Below are 22,303 nucleotides of genomic sequence, written 5' to 3' on the forward strand. Positions count from 1 at the left end.
GAGAGAGAGAGGCAGAGACATAACCAGAGGGAGAAGCAGGCTCCCTGAGGGGAGCCCCATACAGGACTCGATCCCAGGACCCTGGGATCACACCTTGAGCCAAAAGCAGACACGTAACCACTGAGCCACCCAGGTACCCCTAGTGTGTGCATTTTAATGTTAAAAGTAAAATCTGTATTTTGACAAATCCTGAAGAAGGTTGGAATTAAATCCTTAGCTCTTCTCTTAGTTGTGCTTATTTTAAATTTCCATATCAAATCTGTTTATCAAGTAGGTAGCAAATCTATTTATGTCTTAAAAAGGCCCCTAAAATTTTTTGACTTGGAATTATGAGATGAAGTTGGATTCTTTTCAATATTCTTAATAGGACTTCTGGAAGGGGCACCTGGGTGTGGTTCAGTCCATTGAGCATCTGACTCTTGGTTTCAGCTTAGGTCATGATCTCAGGGTTGTGGGATAGAGTGCCATGTCGGGCTTTGTGCTGGGTGCGGAGCCTGCTTAAAATTCCCATTCTTTCCCTCTGTTCCCCCACCTCCCACCCTACTTTTAAACTGTCTCTAAAAAACAAAAACAAAAACAAAAACTAATAAAAGGACTTCTGGTTTTTCTGATGAGGACAGGTTTCACTTTGTAATGTGATACTAACATGCTTTTTTTCCCCAATATTTAGAAACATTGTGATAGACAAAAAGCAAATCTGCGAATTCGCTTCAGACCTTCCCTTTTCCAACATGTGGGTCTGCATTCTTCTCTATCAGGAAAAATTCAGAAACTCACGGTTAGTGATTTAATTTTATTTTTCTCATGCACATATATTTAGTGTATAGTCATTCCTCCTCTTCTTAAGTATAAATAAGCTGTCTGTTGTTTAACAGCATACGTGTCTTTCCTCCTAGGATAAAGATTACATGAAACCATTACTTCTTAAAATCCATGTAAACCCACCTGCAGAGATATCTACTTCTTTGAAGGTCTACCAAGGACATACACTGGAGAAAACTTACATGGGGGAGGATTTCTTCTGGGCTATAACCCCAATAGCTGGAGACTACATCTTGTTCAAGTTTGATAAGCCAGTTAATGTAGAAAGGTTGGTGACTATTGAAATATATTTGGTCCTACGATTTTATGCCTCTTATTCATTTTTTTAATAATAAATTTATTTTTTATTGGTGTTCAATTTACCAACATACAGAATAACACCCAGTGCTCATCCCGTCAAGTGCCCCCCTCAGTGCCCGTCACCTAGTAACCCCCACCCCCCGCCCTCCTCCCCTTCCACCACCCCTAGTTCATTTCCCAGAGTTAGGAGTCTTTATGTTCTGTCTCCCTTTCTGATATTTCCCACACATTTCTTCTCCCTTCCATTCCCTTTCACTATTATTTATATTCCCCAAATGAATGAGAACATATAATGTTTGTCCTTCTCTGATTGACTTACTTCACTCAGCATAATACCCTCCAGTTCTGTCCACGTTGAAGCAAATGGTGGGTATTTGTCATTTCTAATGTATGCCTCTTATTCATAGTGTAATTTATGATTTTGTGTGTGTGTGTGTGTGTGTGTATAACAGATATGAGGAGACAGTGGGTCCCAAATGTTAAGTTATAAATACATCTTCTACAACTTGGTAAAAAATGAGTGCATTGTTTTCAGATACGACCCCAGCACTTAGCATGTTTGGTAAATTCCATTGGTATTGCTGAACATGTATTTAGTATAGTTTTTTAGTACGTTTATATAGAACTGTCCCTCAAAATATAAAATTAGTTTTCATGTCCTTATTCTAGAATATCCCTTAGGACTTAGAGTCCGTTAACTAGCAATTTGACTGAAATGATAAATTTGACAGACCGTGAGACCATCCCTAGTCAGTGATTTTACACAAGTTGGTTTGCTTTTAGACCACCACAGAAGAATTTAGAAACTCTTAATGTTTTTCAGAGTTTATGTTCATTTTATGAAATTTAGGACTCTTTTCTCCCTGTTTTTTCAGTGGTAATGATGTCTTCAACTTCCCCTTGGTTTTGGGTATATTCCCCAGACTGTATGCTGTCTGTGGTACACTTAAATGCAATCCTTGAATGGAATATGATTTTTGTAGCCCGTGGCATATTGTGTTATGTGTTCTCATGAGAGGGCTGTCCAGTTTTTAGAACCCACCAAAAATCATTTGTAATAATTCTATTTAAGGTGGTCAGAAACAATGCATAGTGATAATGTTATTCATTTTATTTTATTATTCTAAACTGATTCTAAAGAGGAATTTAAGTGTGTAAAATGTTTTTGGCGATGGGAGTATCACTGGAAAAATGTATAAAAATAGTTTTGAGTAATATTTTGCATTTATGAGTATAAAATATTTTTGTTGTTATTTAATGTTCATTTTTATACTAGATAGCATGATATTCAGCACTTTGAGGTAGTGCTTACCATGCTTAAAAGAGTCATCATGGGGGTGCCTATGTGGCTCAGGTTAGTTGAGCATCTGACTCTTGATCTCAGCTCAGGTCTTGATCTTGGGGTCATGGGTTTGAGCCCCGTGTTGGGCTCCATGTTGGTTGTGGAGCCTACATGAAAAAAAAATCATCGTAAATATCTGATATGAATTTAATATCCAAAATATATAAACTTATACAACTCAACACTGAAGAAGACAGTTTGATTAAAAAATGGGACAGAGGACCTGAATAGACATTTTCCAAAGATGACAGACAGATGCCCAACAGATGAACGAAAAGATGCTCAGCATCAGTAAGCATCAGGGAGGTGCAAGTCAAAACAATGAGATATCACCTTATGCCAGTTAGAATGGCTGAAATCAGAATGACAAAGAACAGGTGTTGGCAAAGGTGTGGAGAAAGGAGAACCCTCATGCACGCTGCTGGTGGGAATGTAAATTGGTGCAACCACTGTGGAAAACAGTATGGAGCTTCCTCAGAAAATTACAAATAGAAATACAATATGATCCAATAATTCCGCTGCTGGGTATTTATCCAAAGAAAAGGAAAACACTAATTTGAAAAGATGTTTGCACCTCTGTGTTTACTGCAGCATTCCTTACAATAGCCAAGATATGGAAGCAACCCAGATGTCCATCAGTAGACAAATGGATAAGGAGAATGTCATATATGTACACACAAGGGAATATTACGTGGCCACAAAAAGGAGGAGATCTTGTCAGTTGTGACAACATGGATGGACCTAGAGGGTATTACTAAAGTAAGAGATAGAAGTCAGCCTGAGAAAGACAAATACCATATAATTCCACTCAGGAATCTTAAATCCCACAAATAAACAAAAACAGAATCAGACCTGTGAATACAGTAAACAAACTGGTTGCCAAAGGGGTGGGAGTGGGGGGTTGGGAAAAATGGTGAAGGGGAGAGGGAGATGCAGGCTTCCAGTTATAGAATGAGTAAGTCACAGTGATGAAAGGCACAGCATAGGGAATATAGTCAGTGCTACTGTTATAGCAATGTATGGTGACAGATGGCAGCTACACTTGTTGTGAGCAGAGCATAACATATAGAGATGTTGAATCACTATGTTGTACACCTGTAAGTAATGTAACATTGTGTGTCAGCTATACTCAAAGAATTTTAAGAACAAAGAGTCATCATAGAATTAGAAACAATTAGTTCCTCTCCATAAATAGGAATAGTCTCAAATCCATGTCTTTTGGTCTGTTTTTAGCAAGTTAAAATAGTGCTCGCAAGGAATCTGCTGAAGAACTCCTGTACTGGAGATTCAATTTCTTAACAAATATATTTACAATAAACTTTTGTTGACCTTACTGAGGACACAGTTCTAGTAATAAAAGACATTTTTTAAAAATCATAGTACATTTGAATTTTCTTAGAGTTCACAGACCCATTCTGCTGGAATAGATAAAAGGAATCACTTTTTGATTTGCACAATAACTTACTTGTTGTTAGAGGGGAAAAGCAGAAGTTGTGTTTCTCAATACAGAAATCAAGTGTTGGGGAAAATATTTTCTGAATATATAACATATGTTTTGACTATACAAAAATTTTAAAATATGAAAAATGAAAAAATCACAACCTGAACGACACCATTTTGACCATAATGGCACATTTTTTCTTGGTAATACTGTGCACTGTCTACTTTGAAAGCCATCATAGTCTATGTATAATTTTATATCTTATATTTTATATCATAATCTGTTATAAGTGATTTGTAAACATTTTAATGGTTGCACAATATCCCAATGCCTGGCTGTACCATCATTTATTTCTAGTATTAAACTTTACAGATCATATTGAGTTTTGCACTGTAAATAATCACACAGTAAATACCTCTCAGTCAGTCTAAACACCAAGTTCTGTCCATTGTTCTTTTCTTAAAAGTGGCTTCCTCTGTCTTGTATTGTTGCATCTATAGCTGAGGTGAGTGGCCCATGGTTAAAGGAAGCAGCATTCCAAGTCAAAGATACCTTTTAAAAAAGTGGTCTCTCATCTGAAAATGTTGGAATTATTTTTTGGTGTAGCTTAGAGGGAGCTAATCTTAGCTTAGAAGGTGCCCTTCCCTGTGAACATTTGAAAATCAGGCCTTAATCACAGGTGATTTTTGCCCACAAATACCATACTGTATCTTAACCATACTGTAACTGCTCCTTGCTACAATCGTGTGAAGTAGGTGAGAATCTCTGCACTGTATAGAGGAGACTTGGGCTCAGAAAGCTAATGGAACTTGCTGAAGGTGAGAATTCTGTTAAATGCGACACCCTGAATTTGGATCCAAGTCTAAGTATAAACTTCTAACCATTTAACTTAGCTAAACTTGAGTTTTCAGTTTAGATTTAGATATGCTTTGCATGCCCTGTCTGGTTTTATGCCCTCCTCCCCCCCATACACTTACATATCCACACTAGTTTTCAGGATATCAAAACCTGAGGACATTATCCTCATACCCAGAGAGTATTTTAGATTGATCACAGTTGTTTTTCAGATGTTCATACTGATAAGTGGAATTATTCAAGTATTCGAAATTGGTTAATTTACTTTCAGGCTACTAATACTAAAACTATTTGTATTGGATAAAATGAGTCTTTGAACTTGCTGTGGCTCACGGCTGTCCTGGTGAAAGTTTTCTCTGATACAAGATACAGTAGTATTATTTAGGTGCTGCAGCTTTGATTATTCCCCTTGAGGGGTTTATATATTTAAAACAGTGTAAACAGCAATATAAAATTGTCCTTTAAAAAAAATCTATTAAATACATTATTAACGGTAAGCAACAAACATGCCCCTTCTGATGGAAGGAATGGACATATCACCTCCGATTGCTTCTTTAAATTTTTAAGTGCCCAGTAACTATTCAGATATGGCACAATGGCACAATATGGATCATGCCATTGCTATACGTTCTGGTGCTGTCAGCTTTGTAGTCAGAGGCTCGTTTAGAAAGCTCGCTCTGAAAAAAAAAAAAAAAAGCAAGCTCGCTCTGAGGTAGGGCAATCTTGAATCTTTGTAAAGTCTCATCCGACTCATACTTTTATGTTTGTTTTTTCAGTTATTTGTTCCACAGTGGTAACCAAGAACATCCAGGAGATATTCTGCTGAACACAACTGTGGAAGTTTTGCCTTTTAAGGTATGCCTATTTTTTCCCCCTTAATTTTTCTTAAGAACAGAGACTGATAGGTAGACTTGGTTGGAGGTTATTCTTGTTTATGTGGTAAAGAAAAGTCTCATGATTGCAGGATCTTAGCAGTGAGCAGAATTAATTTTTTTAAAAAATATGGAACACATAGTATATTGTCCCATTTGTCTTATTCATAGAAAGAGCCTCCATTTTGTTTCATGTTGGAAAATAACTTGGAAGTTCAGGCTAGGAAAATAAATGAATTATCATCTTACTTGAATATTTACTAGCTGCTTAATGTTTTCAGTCTCAAAACGCCATGTGGTTTTAATGCCTGTTGCTTAATACACAAAATTAATTTACTGGTCTTTAAGGAGTGCTTAGATTTCTTTCAAGTTAAGATGGTTTTTTACTTTTAATAAAAAAAATCATGTTCTATTAAATTTAAAGTTGATTAAGATTTAAATTTTCTAACCACTAATATTTTCTAACCACTAATATATAGATTCAGATAGCTAAAAAAATGTATTGATAAACTCTTTAAGGTTCAAGATTGAGATGACATTTTCTCTTTTTTAGTGATAGCTGTGCCACAAACACTTTTATGTTTATTAAGCTCTGTTAGATCTGTTTTAAATAGAAGTAATGATTTGTAAAAGTAATGTTTCTGTTCTGTTTTAGAGTGAAGGTTTGGAAATAAGCAAAGAAACCAAAGACAAACGATTAGAAGATGGTTATTTCAGAATAGGTAATAACCTCCTGCCTTAGTAAAACGTGCTTGACTTTTCTGGACTTACTCCTAGTTTTAAATTCTTGTTGGACATTAAGCACTTTAGGGTTACAGTTACCAGTGTGCTCCCAAGTTGTTTGTCCTCATGTGTCACTACATACTTTTATTATCTCAACCCAACCAGGAGCTCAGATCAAAGGTTCATTTGCTGGTTCTCTTCCTCTGTCCACCTGCCCCTTCACTGTCCCCCTCACTGATATTACCTATATTACCTATCTGCAGTCTCACGGGGTGACCTCAGCTACTTGCAGAGTGCATGCAGCATCCACATGCCAGAATCTGTGCTTTTAGCCCGCACCTCCCCCCAAACCTTCAGGTCTGTGTGCCTTCTGAGTGGCCCCACACTCATCTACTCTGAGCATCTGTAACACGGTCATGTCTTTTGGTCCCCATGGTTTTCAATGTCACCATTCACCTGGTTGCTTATGCCTAACTCTGGGAGACACCCTGAGCACCCACCTCCTTTGCACTGCGCATTAGCATGAAACACGTCTGTCTGTGTGGGAATGCATAGTCCTTGGCCTGGGACGGTGCTCTCGGCCTCCGCCTCCACTTCTGAGCCAGGGAAGGACTGCATCTCCCTGCGTCCTTTCCTTCGCTTTCCCCGGAGCCACCATGGTTGCCACCGTGGTTTCCTTTCTAAAATGTACGTGTTCCCATTATGTTAACCTGGGGATGGACCTTAACCACATTCCATCATCAGATCCCTGAGCTCCGTCCATTTTCACATCTTGCTTCCTTTTATCCTTAATGTCCCTGGTCCTCAGACACTCGTTCCTTTAATGTTCCTTGTCCTCACGTGTAGCCATGTGTCTGGCCATTTTCTCCGCCTGAGATGACTGACTGCTATTTCTCCTAATGAATGCGTTCTCATTCTTTATTAAACGCTGCATTTGCCCCTCCTCTCTGCTCTTTGTTACCATGCTCTGTGCGCCCTGACCGTGTAACCTTGCTGTGCCACAGTCGTGCGCACCCACTGTGGGAGGGGAGGGGGGCCTTGTCCCTCATGTGTCTCCTGCAGTTGACATGGGGCCTGTAGCTGCATGGTCATCAACTCAGTGAATGATTACATATTTTCTTTTATTTAAAACAAATGAATGCTTTCCTCAATAGTAGGCAGAAGAGAGTATTGGTTAAGTTTACATTGTATTACAGGACAGATACATTCTTAAAATTCTTTCTAGAGCGGTTTTACATTTGGTGGCATTGTTTCTGCTACCAGGCTTGGATGATAACCCTAATTTTTGTGTCATTCTGGTGGATGGATGAGTTTAATTATTTTCATATTTGGATTATATCTTAGCTCGTTTCTAAAAATGTACATAAAATTGGCTGCATATACAAGACATTTATTAACCCTATTACTTGTCAGTTATTTAGTGTCTGAGATTGTTGTGTTCTAGGTTAGGAAAGCATAGGAAATTGAACATTCGTAGTAAGTTCTCTGCAGCAATTTGAAGATAATGACCATCTAAAACATCAACTCATTCATATTTAGAATTGAAGAGAATTTATGGATCAGCCAGTCTTTTTGTGTAACAAAAAGGTACATCAGAAACAAAGAGCAATCGACTTTTTTGCAATTGAATATAATTCTCCCTAAGTATGCTCTAGTGGAATAGCTTTGCAGGCAACTTTCTCTTGGTGAAACAGCCATAACTGGTGAAAATTATTTTCAAGAAAATATAGCAAATGGAGAGCCATTACTCATGAAAACCTGAATCTCAGTAAGTACACGAAGGGGCTGTGGTGTTTGGAGCGACCTGACCTGCTCCACTACCCACTCTGCCCAAGCTCAGAGACCCAAATGCTGCTCTCTGCGGGTGCAGCCAGGAGCACTAGACTCCTTTCCACCAGCTCCCACTGTAGGGCTGTGGTTTCTCACCGGGAAGAGCAGGCTGCCAGCATCTGTCATCATCCTCAACTCCATATTGCAGAAACTCGATTCCAGACCAGAGCAGCTAAGAGATGTGAGGCTCCTTCTTCCAACCTAACCTCACTCAGGGGTGACCCTCATCACCCTCACCTAAGCTCCCTTGCCCCAGCACCCTGGGAGATGGAAGCCAGGAAAACAAAGGGTGACTGCTACAACCCAGTCAGTGCTCAGAGAGCAGGGGTGTCACTCCAAGGTAAGTGGGCTGATGTCCCTACCAAAGATGCTGAGCAGTGGTGCAGAGGTGTTCTCCAGGAGAGAGTCAGTTGAACACTGGAGCTTTCCCTGAGGGGACTGATAAACTTGAAACAGAGCCTGGGGGAGTTGAGGCCTCTGAGGGACACTGTGGAATACAACGGAGATTTTGATGGCAAGCAACTAAGAGGAGACAGGTAGCTACATTGTAGACCATCCAGAAGTTTGACAGAACCAGGGAAGGAGAGAACTACTAAGAGCCTCCTGTGGTGGGAACAAGCCACAAAGACAGGCCCCACGTGGGGGCCTGGACTTAACTGGGCAGAGTGTGCAGCCATTTATGCTTGAAGGTGTGTTGAAGATGGAACCCAGCCAGCAGGTAGTGGAGCCATGACGGCTGGGGGCAGGGTGGGCGGGTACAGCATCACGGCCGAGGACAGGCTTGTTGAAGGAAATCCTGCCGTCATTAGTAAGTTAAAGCTGTGAGGGGAAGAGCCTTGTCAGAAACCCTGGAAGGAGAGGATGGAGGGCCATTGGGTGAGGCGCCAGGAGGGCTCAGAGGGTGGGACCCTGGAAGTCTCGCCAGTGCCAAGATTTGGGAATTCTAGTCACTTCTCAGTCATTTCCTCCTTCCTTTCCTACTTCTTTGCTGTCTTTTAATGGTGACCTAACAGACTGTTGGGTCAGAGACAAAAAGTACATTTCTTGTTCGGAAACACAGGACAGGCACATGGTACCAAACGCAAATTTGAAGACAGAAACTTAAAAGTCTCCTTTGCTCTTCTTTTCCCTCCTACCCAGTGCTTCCCGGAGGCAGTTCCCTTAATGATGTGTGTCCTTCCAGAAGTATTCTGTTCATAAATAAAAATATGCGAGTTTATTTTTTAAAAACACACAATCACACACAAGTGATAACATGCTCTGCACTTTGTTCTGCATCTTTTCACTGAGCAAAATACCTATATACAGGGGAGATGAACATTCCAAAAAGCTGTAACATTTCAGATGCACAGAAGATACAGATACTAATGTAATGAGTATCTGTGTATCTGGCTTGAGATGCGCCAGTCAGTTGTTCTTCCCTGATATCTTCTTTTCCCCTTCCACCTGATGAGAACTACTGTCCTGAGCGTCGTGGTTACCGTTTGCACGTATGCTTTTATTACCTATGTGTGATACATTCCTGAACAACACACAGTGTTAATTTGCTTGTTCTTAAATTTGAGAGCGATGAGATGTTCTGTAGTCTACAGTTTGTCTTCTCTGACCATTATGAGATTTGTCCACGTGGATGTATCAATGGCTCATTCATTTTCACTGCTGCGTAAATTTCCATGGATGAATATATATCACTGTCTGTTCTGTTTGGCTATTAAATTTGTTTCCATTTTTTTTCCTGTTACAAACAATGTTGGTCTGAGCAATTCTGCACATGTATGAGAGTTTCTCTGCATTGGGAATGCAAGTAGGTCTTTAGCTGCATTATCTTCAGTTTTAGTTTATTATTTGTATTCTTTCTTCATTCTTTTAATTGACTGCCCAGAATTCCCTCATGTTATACAGCATATCATAATTTATAGAGATGTTTGCAGTTTTTGCTGCAATATATACTCTCTTCAGACATGTCAGAGTATATCTGCAGGATAAAATCCTGGGTGAAAAGTGTTGTTGTTTTTTTTAAGATTTATTTATTTTAGAGAGTGCATGTGGGTGCCCGCATGCTGGAGTGGGAGGCACAGAGGGAGAAGGAGAGAGTCTTAACCAGAGCCCAGTGCAGGGCTCGATCTCACAACCCTGAGATCACAACCTGGGCCAGAACCACTTAATTGACTGCACCACCCAGGTGGCCTCTGGGTAAAAAGTGTTGTAATGAGGCCAGTTATATCATTAGATAATCATCTTTCTAATTAAATGAGCCCATCAGATGACAGTATAATACCTCATTAAAATGTTTTAAATTTCATACTATTTTTCAGCCCTCAGTAATTCAGTAACACTTTTTTGTAGCATATACTTCCTACCCCATTATAGCCCCAAAATGGATATACTCTTCTGAAATAAAATTAATACTTTTTTAATAAAAACATTACTTTGGAAGTTGATATGTTTAATATTACAAGTCTTGGGGGCATCTCAGTGGCTTAGTCAGTTAAACATAGGACTCTTGATTTTTGGCTCACGTCATGATCTCAGGGTTGTGAGATTGAGGCTGGCATGGGGTTCCGCACTCAGCATGGAGTCTGCTTGTACCTATCCCTCTGCCCCTGTCCCCACTCTGATGTGTGCACGCTCTTTCTCTCTAAAATAAATAAATCTTTAAAAAAAATACACAAGTATTCTCTGGTATGGTTTTCAAGTTGAACATACCTTACTAAAACCCTAGTGATTATATTGTAAAACTCTAGAGTAGACTGCATGATGAGTAAACAATAGCCCTTGGTCCAGATCTGGCCCACTTCCTGTTGTTTTTCACCCCCCCCACTTCCTGTTTTTGCTTAGAATGTTTAAAATTTTTGTTTTCACTTTTAAGTGGTTTGAAAAATGAATTATATGTTGTAACATGTAAAAATTATAAACAATTTAAATTTCAGTGTCCATAAATAAAAGTTTTATTGGAACATAACCATGCTCCTTTATTTATGTATTGTCTGTGTGCTTTTATGCTACAACAGCAGAGATGAGCAAATAGTTGTAGTAGAGGTTGGGGTGGTGCTCTGATTGCTTTGTATCAGCACTCAGTGCACTACAAATGGCAGTAATGCATTTATAATTTGACAGGTTTTCAAGTGCCACACGCACCTGTGTACCACCATACTGGGACATTTTTTAAAAAAATGACCAGTGTGTACCCATCATGTCAAAACTATACAAGTGGACTTTGAATGTCAGTGCTTTCTAACACTTTCTAACACAAAAATCCGATAATTTTACAGAATCAGACGCCAGGTCATTGTGGTTATTATGCTGTGATGCAACAGCTGTGCTAGAGAATATATTACCATTCTGAGCCCTCATAATACTCCCAACTCACAGGAAAGCAGAGGTCAGAAAATTAGAAAACTTAAAAGAGTATTTCATTCCAGCAGAATTTCTTCACAAAAATAAAAAATTCAAATGAGGCTGTAACCTAAGTGAGTTTCAGAGTCACTCGTGTGTTAGCCAAGAAAATAAAACTGATTACCAACAGTGAGTTAAACTGTATTTAATTAGGGGCACCTGGGTGGCTCAGTCTCTGCCTTCAGCTCAGGCCATGATCCCTGGATCCGGCCCTGGGGTCGAGCCCTGCATCAGACTTCCTACTTGGCAGGGAGCCTGCTTCTCCCTCTCCCTCTGCTTGCTGCTCTCCCTGCTTGTGCACCCTCTCTCTATCAAATAAATAAATAGAATCTTTTAAAAAATCATATTTAATCAGAGCAGCCAAAGATACATGTGCAGATAAACTTAAAGGCCATAAAGCTTTCAGCAAAAACTGCTTGAAGAATTGAGGACATTGGAAATGGTATCAGTCAAAAAACAGACTATTGACTGTGTAGTTGTCAATGTGATATATTTATAGCATATTTTAAGGTAAACTAGACGAAAGTGGTAACAAAGCAGGAAGGTAATAAATGTATATCATTGTAAGATTATTAGTAATTGGCAAAACAGTATTTTTTGAAACCAGACTGATAAAGAAGTAAATTGTAACATCTAAAATACCAATAAAAATAATATAAAAATAAATAAATGGATATGTAAAAAGAGGTTGGATAGAAAATAAACAATTTAAACCAGAGAGTGTTCGAAGGTTTCCTCCTCATTGTAATTATAAGAATTATATTTAATATTTATGTAACAGATATTCACATCTTGCTAAGAAACAACTCCCTTCATAGAAGATGAAAAAATACTGCAAGTATTTTATTATGCCAGTTGTTTATCTTTCCAAAACCCCAACAGTATCATCTTCCTCAAAATTAAATGTGATTTTCACTAAATGTTCTTTACTTAGTTGATTCCCAACTACTTGATGCTGCTGGGGTTTTTTGTTTTGGTGATTTTTTTTTTTCCTGGTCTTTTTGCATTTGTGTGTGTAAGGGTTTAAGTACACTAATGAATTTTGGACCTTTTTGGATGAGGCTATTTGCAAGATCACTGTCAGAAATCCTGCTCGTGCAGAGTATCTGGGGATATCTCAGTGCATAAAAAGTCATTATAATATGTGGGAAACCGGATCTAGACCTGCAGTACAAAGAAAGCCTAAAAATCTTCTTATGCTAAGATAACACTAGAATAAAAATAGGTTCAATTCTATCATTTTCATTAAAAAAGGAAGTTATTTTGTCTCAAGTTGATATATGTTACTTGTACGACCCAGTTATTTGGAGTCAATGCCAAGATTGAAGTAACTGAAGCATTGGTCTCTGAACCGTCTGCATGGAAGCAAGTATAGGCAAGAATATTTTCCAGCAAGCTGAGAAAACACAAACGGAGTACAACCTGAAGTGGAATCTGCTAGGATGTGGTACGGTGAATGGTGGTAAAGATACGTATGAAGAAGGCGGCTTAGTCGGATAAATTTACAATGTGAAAATGTAAACCGTTTAAAACCAATAGTTATTATTCATCAGATAGTGTACGGGAAATACTTGAATCTGTCCTATATCATTGTTTTTTTGAACCAGCAGCATCAGGAGTGAACTTCACTCACCCTCACAGGCTTTGCCATGATCAGTTCTGTGAATTTTTGTCAGAAATACGAACTGAATGAATAGTGTGACTTGCTGGACCACAGAGCAGCTCTGGGGCTTACCAGTGATAAATTTTATCATGGAAAACAAAAACAAAACCTTTTTCCACTTTCTTTTTTTCTTTGGGGGGGGGGGCAGGAATAAGATTAGAATTTTTCCCAGTAAGAAGAAAAAATCCGAATTTTTTCCCTTCACTACTGTTAACTCGTTGAAAGTCCGTTTTTGCTGAAGACTTGATGTTTCTTAATTCAACCTAATATTACGAGACAAAATAGTGCTTATATGCAAACCTTGTATTTAAGTCAAGGATGACATATTTTGAACTATACAGATTAATCCAGGGGCTTCCACCTAACTTTTGCTTGGAAGTGACTTATGTCCTGTGCCTAGTGACCCATACACGGCAAATATCAAGAAGAACCCAAGGGAATTCCATCATAAACACCTTCCAAGGGACGAGGCTGCGCCACTGAAACCACGTGCTCGCACCCATGGATCTCGCGGTATCCAGGCCGTGGGAAGGGCACCACCCACGGTAAACTACATAAGCTCTCAGGGATCCACACAGATGAACGCTTGCAATCAGTTGTAATGAGGAAGATGACTCAGAATCCCAGTGCCTGAAATGTTAACCCCCACCCCGCAAAGGAATTACGTTCTCCTTGGCCCACCTACATTCACAAAAACATAAAAGTACTCACTATTGGTTAGAATTTGATTTCATCAGTAAACATTTTGTGGAAACTTCTGTAAGTACCAACCTGGTATCTTCCCTTTTCCTCTTGGGCCCCCAAAGCCCAAAATACCTGCCACCTGCCCTTTGTAAGAAGCAGCCGGGGTGCCGCGACCCGGCCCCGCACCGCTACCAACATGGCGCCAGTTGCTGAGCGGAGCATGCGCACTGCGGGGCCGTACCAGCCTCTGTCCTGGGCCCGCGCATGCGCCCTGCTCTGCTCCCCGTGCGAAAATTCACAGACTAGCCTGAAGGGAGACCAGCAGGAAATGGTATCAGAATCGGCGAGAATCAGCAATTTTGCGCAGGAAGCTTTGGGAGATATTGTTGACTGTAGTCAGCCCGGCCTTGGGACAACACTGAACAGGCAAGATGGGTTTGGTGCTTTGGAAAGTGTGAAAGCTGCTAGTGAACCCTGTTCTTTATCAGGAGAAGTAACTCAAAGTAACGAAGCTCTTGCAGAAAAATCCAAGACTTGTCAACAAATCTTGTTGCGAAGATGGTTGGCTGATCAAGATAGCACTCAGGAATCCTTCAGAACTGGATGAATTCATAAGCGAAGAAGCATATGAGAAATACAGAAAATCTCCTGAGGAATGAAAATGGGACCCCTAACTAAACTAGTATGAAACAACATAGCCTAGCATAGTCGTCTTACGTTAGTGATGCATAGAGGACCTAAAATAGCAACCACTAGCAGCCAATGGAAAAAGAAACTACTTGCAACAATGCTAATGGAAGAAAACACCCCTTGATTTTATGATTGCACATAAGCGCAATATGCATATGTTTTGCAACCCAGATTTTTTTTTTCTTTTATATTTTGCAACCCAGATTTTTATGCTAGGCTCCAGTTGTGATGCTTAGAATCCTGAAATTATCTGTGGTTAAAAGCTAGTTATAAATGACAAAACATGGCCCAGAACAAACCATTTTTCTGTCACTTTTTCAATAGCATTTTGTTGTGGTTTTAGAATATTCCTCACAGCAAGAAAAATTGGATACAGAGCCTGGTACCTTTTTATAGAACATCTTGGTCCTATCCCTAAGGAGAGCTTTTTCAGTTTGTAACTTATCATAGGAGCTTTCTATTAGAACCTCCTGGAGGAGGTATCACTTCATAATCCCTTCTAGAAGTGACACAGGGATAAAATACATACAGATTGAGCCCGTGCACAAGGCCAACCATAGTATGTATGTCTGCAAGCATTGAAACGTGTTATTACTAACTTAAACCTCAAAGGGTCAGACTAAGAGATAATACAGAATATACTTTGGTAGGGCTTGGTTAAGTCACATTTTATCAAAAACCTACATGTTCAAACATTTTTGATGCAAGAACAAATTATATATATATATGTATATATATTTAATTTGCAATAGGAAAAAGTATAGCTCTGCCTCATCTAATAGGTTGCTTCTAATGTAAACTTATATATACTTCATGAAAAATTTGAAAGTTGAATACAAGTAGAAAGAAGGGAAAAGTTAACCCAGGCCCTGTCTGACGATGTCCACTGGAGATATTTTGTTTTTCGTCCCTGTTTTAAGTCCTATTTAATGTGTGCTGTTTTAGTCTAACCAACACATGTTGATTTTTATTTTGAAGGGAAATTTGAGAATGGTGTTGCCGAAGGAATGGTGGATCCCAGGCTAAACCCCATTTCAGCGTTTCGACTTTCCGTTATTCAGAATTCTGCTGTTTGGGCCATTCTTAATGAGGTAAGACAATGTGTGCTATTGGTACACTGCTTAGAAGGTACATTTTTTTTTTTTTTTACCATATTTTGATTTCATGCGTAAGACCTTTATTGTACTTCTCGTTATTTTGTATTTCAGATTCATATTAAAAAAGTCACCAACTGACCATCTGCTAAGAAACCAGTACATATTTTTTCCTGTGAAATTGTTAATTAAAGATAGTTAAGCATGTACCTTTTTTTTTTTTTTTTACTTGAACACTACCTCTTGTGAAATCTACTGTAGATAAGATGATTGTCATTTCCGCTTGGAAAGTGAACGTCCCATGGATAATTGCATTCATTCAAACCTAAGCTGTCCTCCAATTTTAACTTGACTCAAACATTTTACAATTATGACAGCCTGTTAATATGACTTGTACTATTTTGGTATTATACTAATACATAAGAGTTGTACATATTGTTACATTCCTTAAATTTGAGAAAAATTAATGTTAAATACATTTTATGAAGGGGGTACTTTTGAAGTTCATTTATTTTACTATTATAGACCCTCTTTTATAGATTATCAGGGATTATATATATATAAATATATAAATATACATAAAAATGTTATGGAGTTAATTTATTAGAAACATTTAAGAAGTACATATTTTTGTGCAGTAAATTTTTGAATCAATACTTTTTTTGAAAAGTTACCTTGCTTTTTTAAGTTCTTTCTATATTTTTCTTTGGAAATGCAAACATTACAAATTAATGCCATTTTTCAAATGCACTGCCATTTAAGAATGATTCTAGATTGATTTCCTAACCGAAGTACTTTTATAATTGCAGTGATTCAGAACAAACTATTTTCAAAGGCATTTGTCATTCCGTAAAGCCAAGATTTTAAAGACCAATGTCCTTCTTGAGGGTTATTTTACTATATACTGTTTATGGTGTAAAAAATCAGTCTGATAAATTTTAATGTGTGGGGGTCATGCATTCAACCCAAATTACCATGGACTCAACTCATTACATTCCCTCTGATATGCTCTGATATGTAAGATGACAAACTCTATTTTCTTTTTAAATCTTTGTCTTGAATCCATGAGTTAGATGCATTATCTCTCGTTGATCCTTTTATATCTGCACCCATTTTATGAGTTGACAAAATGTTTTCTAGGCAATATTATTGTATGAGTCAAAATCACTTAATTTTCAAGAAAAATAAAATTGTAATATTGGTTTTTAGGGAGAGGTATTGTAACAGTTGTATGTTTTTCCAAAACGATTTGTTCTGTTGCATTATGAACTTACAAGTAAATTCCTATCTGAAGAGTACTTAAAAGCTCTTAGGCAATTCCAAATGTTATTACTACTGTAAACAAAAATACTATCAGCCTTAGCAATCAGTGATCTTTACAAAAGTATTTTACTTTTAGGAAGTTCCGAATTATCAGCATCGGTTCCCAGCCAGCCTGGTATGCCTGGGGTGGGGGTGGGGGTGGGGGTTGCAGGTGGGTTACAGGTAGACGTGCAGAGATTGATCCCCTGAGCTCTCCACTAGCCAGTGGCTGAGGCTGGAAGTGCCAGCTGTTGCCTCTTGCCTGGAGTTGTTTCCGTGGTTTCACAGGATGCTGAACAAAGAGCTTTCAGACAGCCTTGCTCTGTACAGTGTGATGGAGTGAGAAGTGTGGGAGACACATAGGGTACAGGTCTTTCCATTACTTGTGTTGGAATCGTTAGTTACTTTCCTGGATTAGAAAGTTACCCGTTGCCACTAATAATTTTTATGTCCAAGTCTAGTTAAAATTTTTTTACTGGGTTTCTTAAATTTACTTTTCGCTTTCTTTGAGTTTTGTCCTCAAGCTTTCCTGGCCTGATGCCTGTAGGCCAGTTTCGTGTGAAAAGAACCTTTTGTTATAAAATTTGGGCAGCTGCTTCACACACTGACCCGCTGCTAGAACGGCCAAGCGTCAGGAGGGAAGCCCTGGGGGTGGGCTGCGAAGTCCCCTGGCCTCCCTGCTTGCACGGTAGCCTGCCCTGGCTTTGGGGAGAAGGACTGTGCTCTGGAAACCTGGGGTGGGGAGGTGGAGGCGGGGCTGGGGGTGGATGGTGGCTGCAGCTCCTCACCCTGCTTCCCGGCTCTGCCTTTGGACTGGGGAGCCTCACTAGCCAGCTCCTCCCTGGGTTCACGCTCAGCCTCCACTCCCGGCCTCAGCTCCCCTCCCATTCCCCAAGGCTCCTTTGAGCCACATCCCCCCAGCTTTCAGTCTCTGTGCCCCCCCCCCCCCCATGAATTTTTGGCCAGGAGTGCCGGGCACGAGTGCGGGGCGAGGGTCTGCAGGCCCCTGGGGACCAGCTGCTCCAGCCCACACACCTTTCTTTTTAACTCTCTTTACCTAGGGTCCTTGCCCCCTTCTCCCCCTCCCCCCCAGCCGTCCCGTTTTGGGTTGTTCATGAGGAGTGTGTGTGTGTGCGCGCGCGCACGTACACGTGTGCACATGCACATTCTTCCACGTGCCAGGCTTCAAGCTGGGCGGGGGCAAGCCTGCAACTCGCCCTTCATCTCTGGTGCAGAGGTGCTCCGATCCTCTCATTGTCGGTCTCTCCCTTCCCCCACTTCCTCCGGAGACCCTTAGAAATGGAAACAGTCCTGTCTTCCTCAAGCAGGCGGCAGCCCTCAGGAGTAGCTGGGGAGTGAAGTCTGGGGATAGAACCTGGAACTGAGGGGAGCATACAGTTGGCCTCGAAAGGACACTGAACCACTTTTTTTTAAATCAGAATCGTGAGTGGGGAAAATGTCCAATGGTGTCCAGTATATAATAACATATAGAGAGAAATAAATCATGGTTTGCATCTAGTGTTTATTTCCCATAAGCTGTTCTGGCCCCAGAGCTGCCCTGTCCCATATGGCAGCAAGGAGACGGAGGGTGACCAGGTAAATTTAAACTAAGAAAACCTTCAGCTCTTCAGTCACAGCAGCTGCAGTTCAGGTGCTTGTTAGCCTGGACAGGACAGCACAGATACAGAACCTGCAGTCACTACAGAAAGTTCTGGAGGGACAGCACTGTGTCAAGAGCACTGGTGTGAACACTTTAGAAACCAGAGTAATGACTTCTGATGAGGAGGGCAGGAGCAGGCATGCAGAATGTATCACAGTGCATTGAGGAGTATTGTCACTGAGAAGCTTGAGGATTATTTCTGGGATTCTAAGACCCCAGATTTCTGAGGTCTCTGGGTCTCACATGCTGTATATATTTTTTAAGATTTTATTTATTAAAGAGAGACACAGAGAGAGGCAGAGACACAGGCAGAGGGAGAAGCAGGCTCCATGCAGGGAGCCTGACAGGGGATTTGATCCCAGGACTCCAGGATCAGGCCCTGGGCCGAAGGCAGTACTAAACCGCTGGGCCCCCCGTGCTGCCCCTCTTGTGTTATTTCAGCATGCTCGGTGCTGTACTGTGTAGTCAAGAACAATGGTTTCAGGCAGTGAGATCGAAAAGCTTTGGAAAAAATGAATGCACATGGATTATTTTGCAGGCAGGCTGTAGACACATACAACCACGGAGAGGTCTTTGAGAAGGGTGCAGCTTTTCAGATCAGTGGTTGCACCATGAGTGATCAGAAGGGGTCTTCATTTCAAGAACCTTCTGCAGTGTTCTGAGGGGCTTTTTGATTTGTCATCACGAAATGTTGTCTCCCAACCGTGCTATCCTCAAAGGCAAGTTTGCTTACCATGGAAACAGCATATTTGGAGAGACTGCTCTACTTGACAGCAGGGTGGGTTTGTAGTAGCCAGAATTCTACAGATGACCCTCAGGTACTGTGGATGATCGCCTGGCCCTTTGCATGTGGGCGGAAGCAGTCTTACCTATACAATATCACCCATAATTATGTTATATAGTGAAAGGGACATTATCTGGGGGCAGCTAATCTAACTGTGTGAGCCCTTTAAAAGCCATTCTCAGGCTGGTAGCATAAGTTAGAGATGCAAAGCAGACGGACTCAAGGCACCACTGCTGATTTGAGATGGGAGGCACCACAGGAGAAGGAACACAGTTGCCTGGAAGGAGCCGAGAGGCCTCAGCCGACAGCCAAGGGAATGGGAAGTACAGTCCTACAGCCACCGAAACTTGATTAGTCAACAACTTGAGCGAGCTTGCAAATAGTCTTCTCCAGCAGAGGAGAGCCCAGCCCTGCCAACACCGTGATTCCAGCCTTGTGAGACCCTACACTGAGAGAACTCGAATCAAGCCTGCCCTGACTTCTGGCCTGTAGAACTGAGATAATAAATAGGTATTGTGTTAAGCCTCTGAATTTGTGGTGATTTGTTATGCAGCAATAGAAAAAATTGTATTTAAAAGAGGGGAGTTGGAAAAGTCTTCACCCTTGATTGCCTATAGTTAACTTAGAGATCTCTCTATAATCACATGAATCAAGTCTTACACTAGCAAACTTATACCGGTGGGCCTCCTCTGGGGTTTCTCTGCCAGAGAATCTCAAGTAGTATTGATTGGAAGTTTGTTGCCAAAAACTTGAGTATCTTAGCAATGTTCTGTAAAGAAACTGCTAGAATGGGATTGTTCTCATTCCAGAATGAGGACCCAGTGTATATGGAATCTTTTTCCTGGGAAAGGTAATACTTTGTGTACTGATTTAGTCTGCTCTGAGCCTGTTCAGTATATTATTAAAAGTTGATGAACAGTGGCATTTTTAAAGAAGGATTAGGAGAGGAAAAAAAATCTGCCTTTAGAGATCGGATAATCTACTCTGCATCGAAGAACATACTTTTTCTTAAAAAACTAAAACTTATTTTATTGTGTAAGCACGGATCAAATCCTGTATGTGCCAACCAAATTTTTGTACTTTGCAAATATTTTCCAAAATACCTCTAAGACATTAATTGCTAATGAAGTTTGTATTTTATTTTGGTTTGTATTTTTACTCTATTGCCATACCCTTGATAGAAGAACAGCAGAGCTAAAGGGAAGAAAATAGAGGCTAAGACTGTCAGAAAGTTAGAAATTGGAAGTCATAATCATCTTCGTGTTCTAGGGGAACTCAGATAACCCAGCTCTTTCTTTTATAGAAAAGTAAATTTTTTCAAGCTATGTAGCATTATTTATAGTGTGTGAAATTTGATAGCTGTACAGTTTTAATTACTACTTTTGATATATGACATGATAACCAGTATGCTTACTTATTTCTTTAATGCATGTGAACATACAAGGCTGAGAAGACTATGACCACAGTATTAAAAAAAAAAAAAAAAGGACTTGTTATATATATATCCCTGTCATCAATACCTTCTTGCCTGAAATACTCCACCTTTTTGGGGCACTAACTAGATCATTTTCAAGGAAACAAACAGGAAAGAGCTGGCAGTCCAGTGTGTGTGTGTGTGTGTGTGTGTGTGTGTGAACAATTTAGAAGACATTGTCCAAGAAAGTAAGCTGGGTATTGAATGGAAAGCACTTTGTGAAAAGTACCGTTCTCGGTGTTGTTCATATTGCAGTAAAAATGTTAATAGTGGTGCTAAAATTGTTCTCCAAGTAAAGGTTAGTTGTTGTGGGGAATAGCTAATGACACTCTTGGACATGAGGCAGGCTACTTTATGTGTCACTTGCTCCTGGTTGGGTTTTGTTTTGTTTTTTTTTTTTTTTTGGTATTTATTAATAATTAGCAAATCCCTCCGGAGTCAAAAGTTCAGTAGTTTGGTTAGACATCTATTATTTGAAATGCTCAGTGTTTGCTGATATTGGTTGAAAATACCTTTTGAAGACTTATTCTTTGAGCCTTAAAAATGGCTGATATGGATAGCACTGTAAGGTAAGCAGATTTAACACTTTTCATTTCTGTAAAGACAGTGATGTTTTCTAACAAAGATTTAAAAATCAGTTGACTGAACATAATGTTTCATTTATGGAATGAAAAACTAATGTGTTTCTCATTGAGAACACTGTTTGGAAAGGTTGTAGATGTTTCTGGAAGCACCCCTTAAGAAAAGGTGCTTGAGAAATTGCTTTTCCAGATTGTATCAGAATTTTTTTTTCTCCTTAAATGTATTGTACATATTTTCCTGAAAATGTTTTCATTGGGTGAATGGTAATATCTGTAGTAATATTTTAGGTACCTGTTAGATTTTTAAAGGAAGTCATTTTCAAATTTGCTGCTATAATTGAAAACCTAATAACTGGTCCTGTTGACTGTGCCTTTCATTACTGTTTCTCTGTGCCACAACCGTTCATGTGTTTGGAATAAAGAAGTTTAAGAAGCCATGTTGAATTCAAGATTCCTTCTAATAAAAATAGATAAAACTTAATGAGTAGTAAGTTTTATTATTAGTTTCAACACTGATATAGGAATTTACCTAACACTATTTTTAGTTACGTGGGTTTTGGAGAGGACTTCAAAGGAAAAGACACTGATTATCAGGGTTATATAAGTGTTCACTCTCTCTCACGTATACTAAGGAGAGTAGCCACCATGCACCGCTTCAATCGAATATATTTTGTATAGAAAATGTTGTAAATGATGATTTTATGTCCTATCGTACAGTGATTCATCTTTGAGTTACGTTACGGGTCAAGGAGACTTTCGAAGGTTATACTAGAATCCCGTGGTCTACACA

General features: G+C 39.6%; 1 protein-coding gene and 1 long non-coding RNA gene across 10 annotated transcripts in view; one reads left to right on the forward strand and one right to left on the reverse strand.

The window, feature by feature from the left end:
* MGAT4A (alpha-1,3-mannosyl-glycoprotein 4-beta-N-acetylglucosaminyltransferase A) overlaps positions 1 to 21,994 on the forward strand; it is a 155,353-nt gene extending 133,359 nt beyond the window's left edge. For all 8 annotated transcript variants that reach the window (XM_072768062.1, XM_072768063.1, XM_072768061.1 and 5 more), the window contains 6 exons: positions 671 to 778; positions 897 to 1,090; positions 5,537 to 5,615; positions 6,288 to 6,354; positions 15,597 to 15,709; positions 15,827 to 21,994. In XM_072768062.1, coding sequence (XP_072624163.1) covers positions 671 to 778; positions 897 to 1,090; positions 5,537 to 5,615; positions 6,288 to 6,354; positions 15,597 to 15,709; positions 15,827 to 15,853 — 588 coding nt within the window. In that variant the 3' untranslated portion in view covers positions 15,854 to 21,994. The remainder of the gene's footprint in view (positions 1 to 670; positions 779 to 896; positions 1,091 to 5,536; positions 5,616 to 6,287; positions 6,355 to 15,596; positions 15,710 to 15,826) is intronic.
* Positions 723 to 14,162, reverse strand: LOC140600099 (uncharacterized). Of its 2 annotated transcripts, none has more exons than XR_012003283.1 (3): positions 13,956 to 14,140; positions 2,435 to 2,571; positions 723 to 892 (listed from the first exon to the last, which is right to left on the reverse strand). It is a non-coding gene; the product is annotated as an uncharacterized lncRNA (long non-coding RNA). The 2 variants fall into 2 exon arrangements; XR_012003282.1 differs by having other exon boundaries at positions 758 to 892; positions 14,016 to 14,162.
* Positions 21,995 to 22,303: the final 309 nt, after the last annotated feature.

This window comes from Canis lupus, chromosome 11 (genome assembly GCF_048164855.1).
Source record: "Canis lupus baileyi chromosome 11, mCanLup2.hap1, whole genome shotgun sequence".
Taxonomy (NCBI): Eukaryota; Metazoa; Chordata; class Mammalia; order Carnivora; family Canidae; genus Canis; species Canis lupus.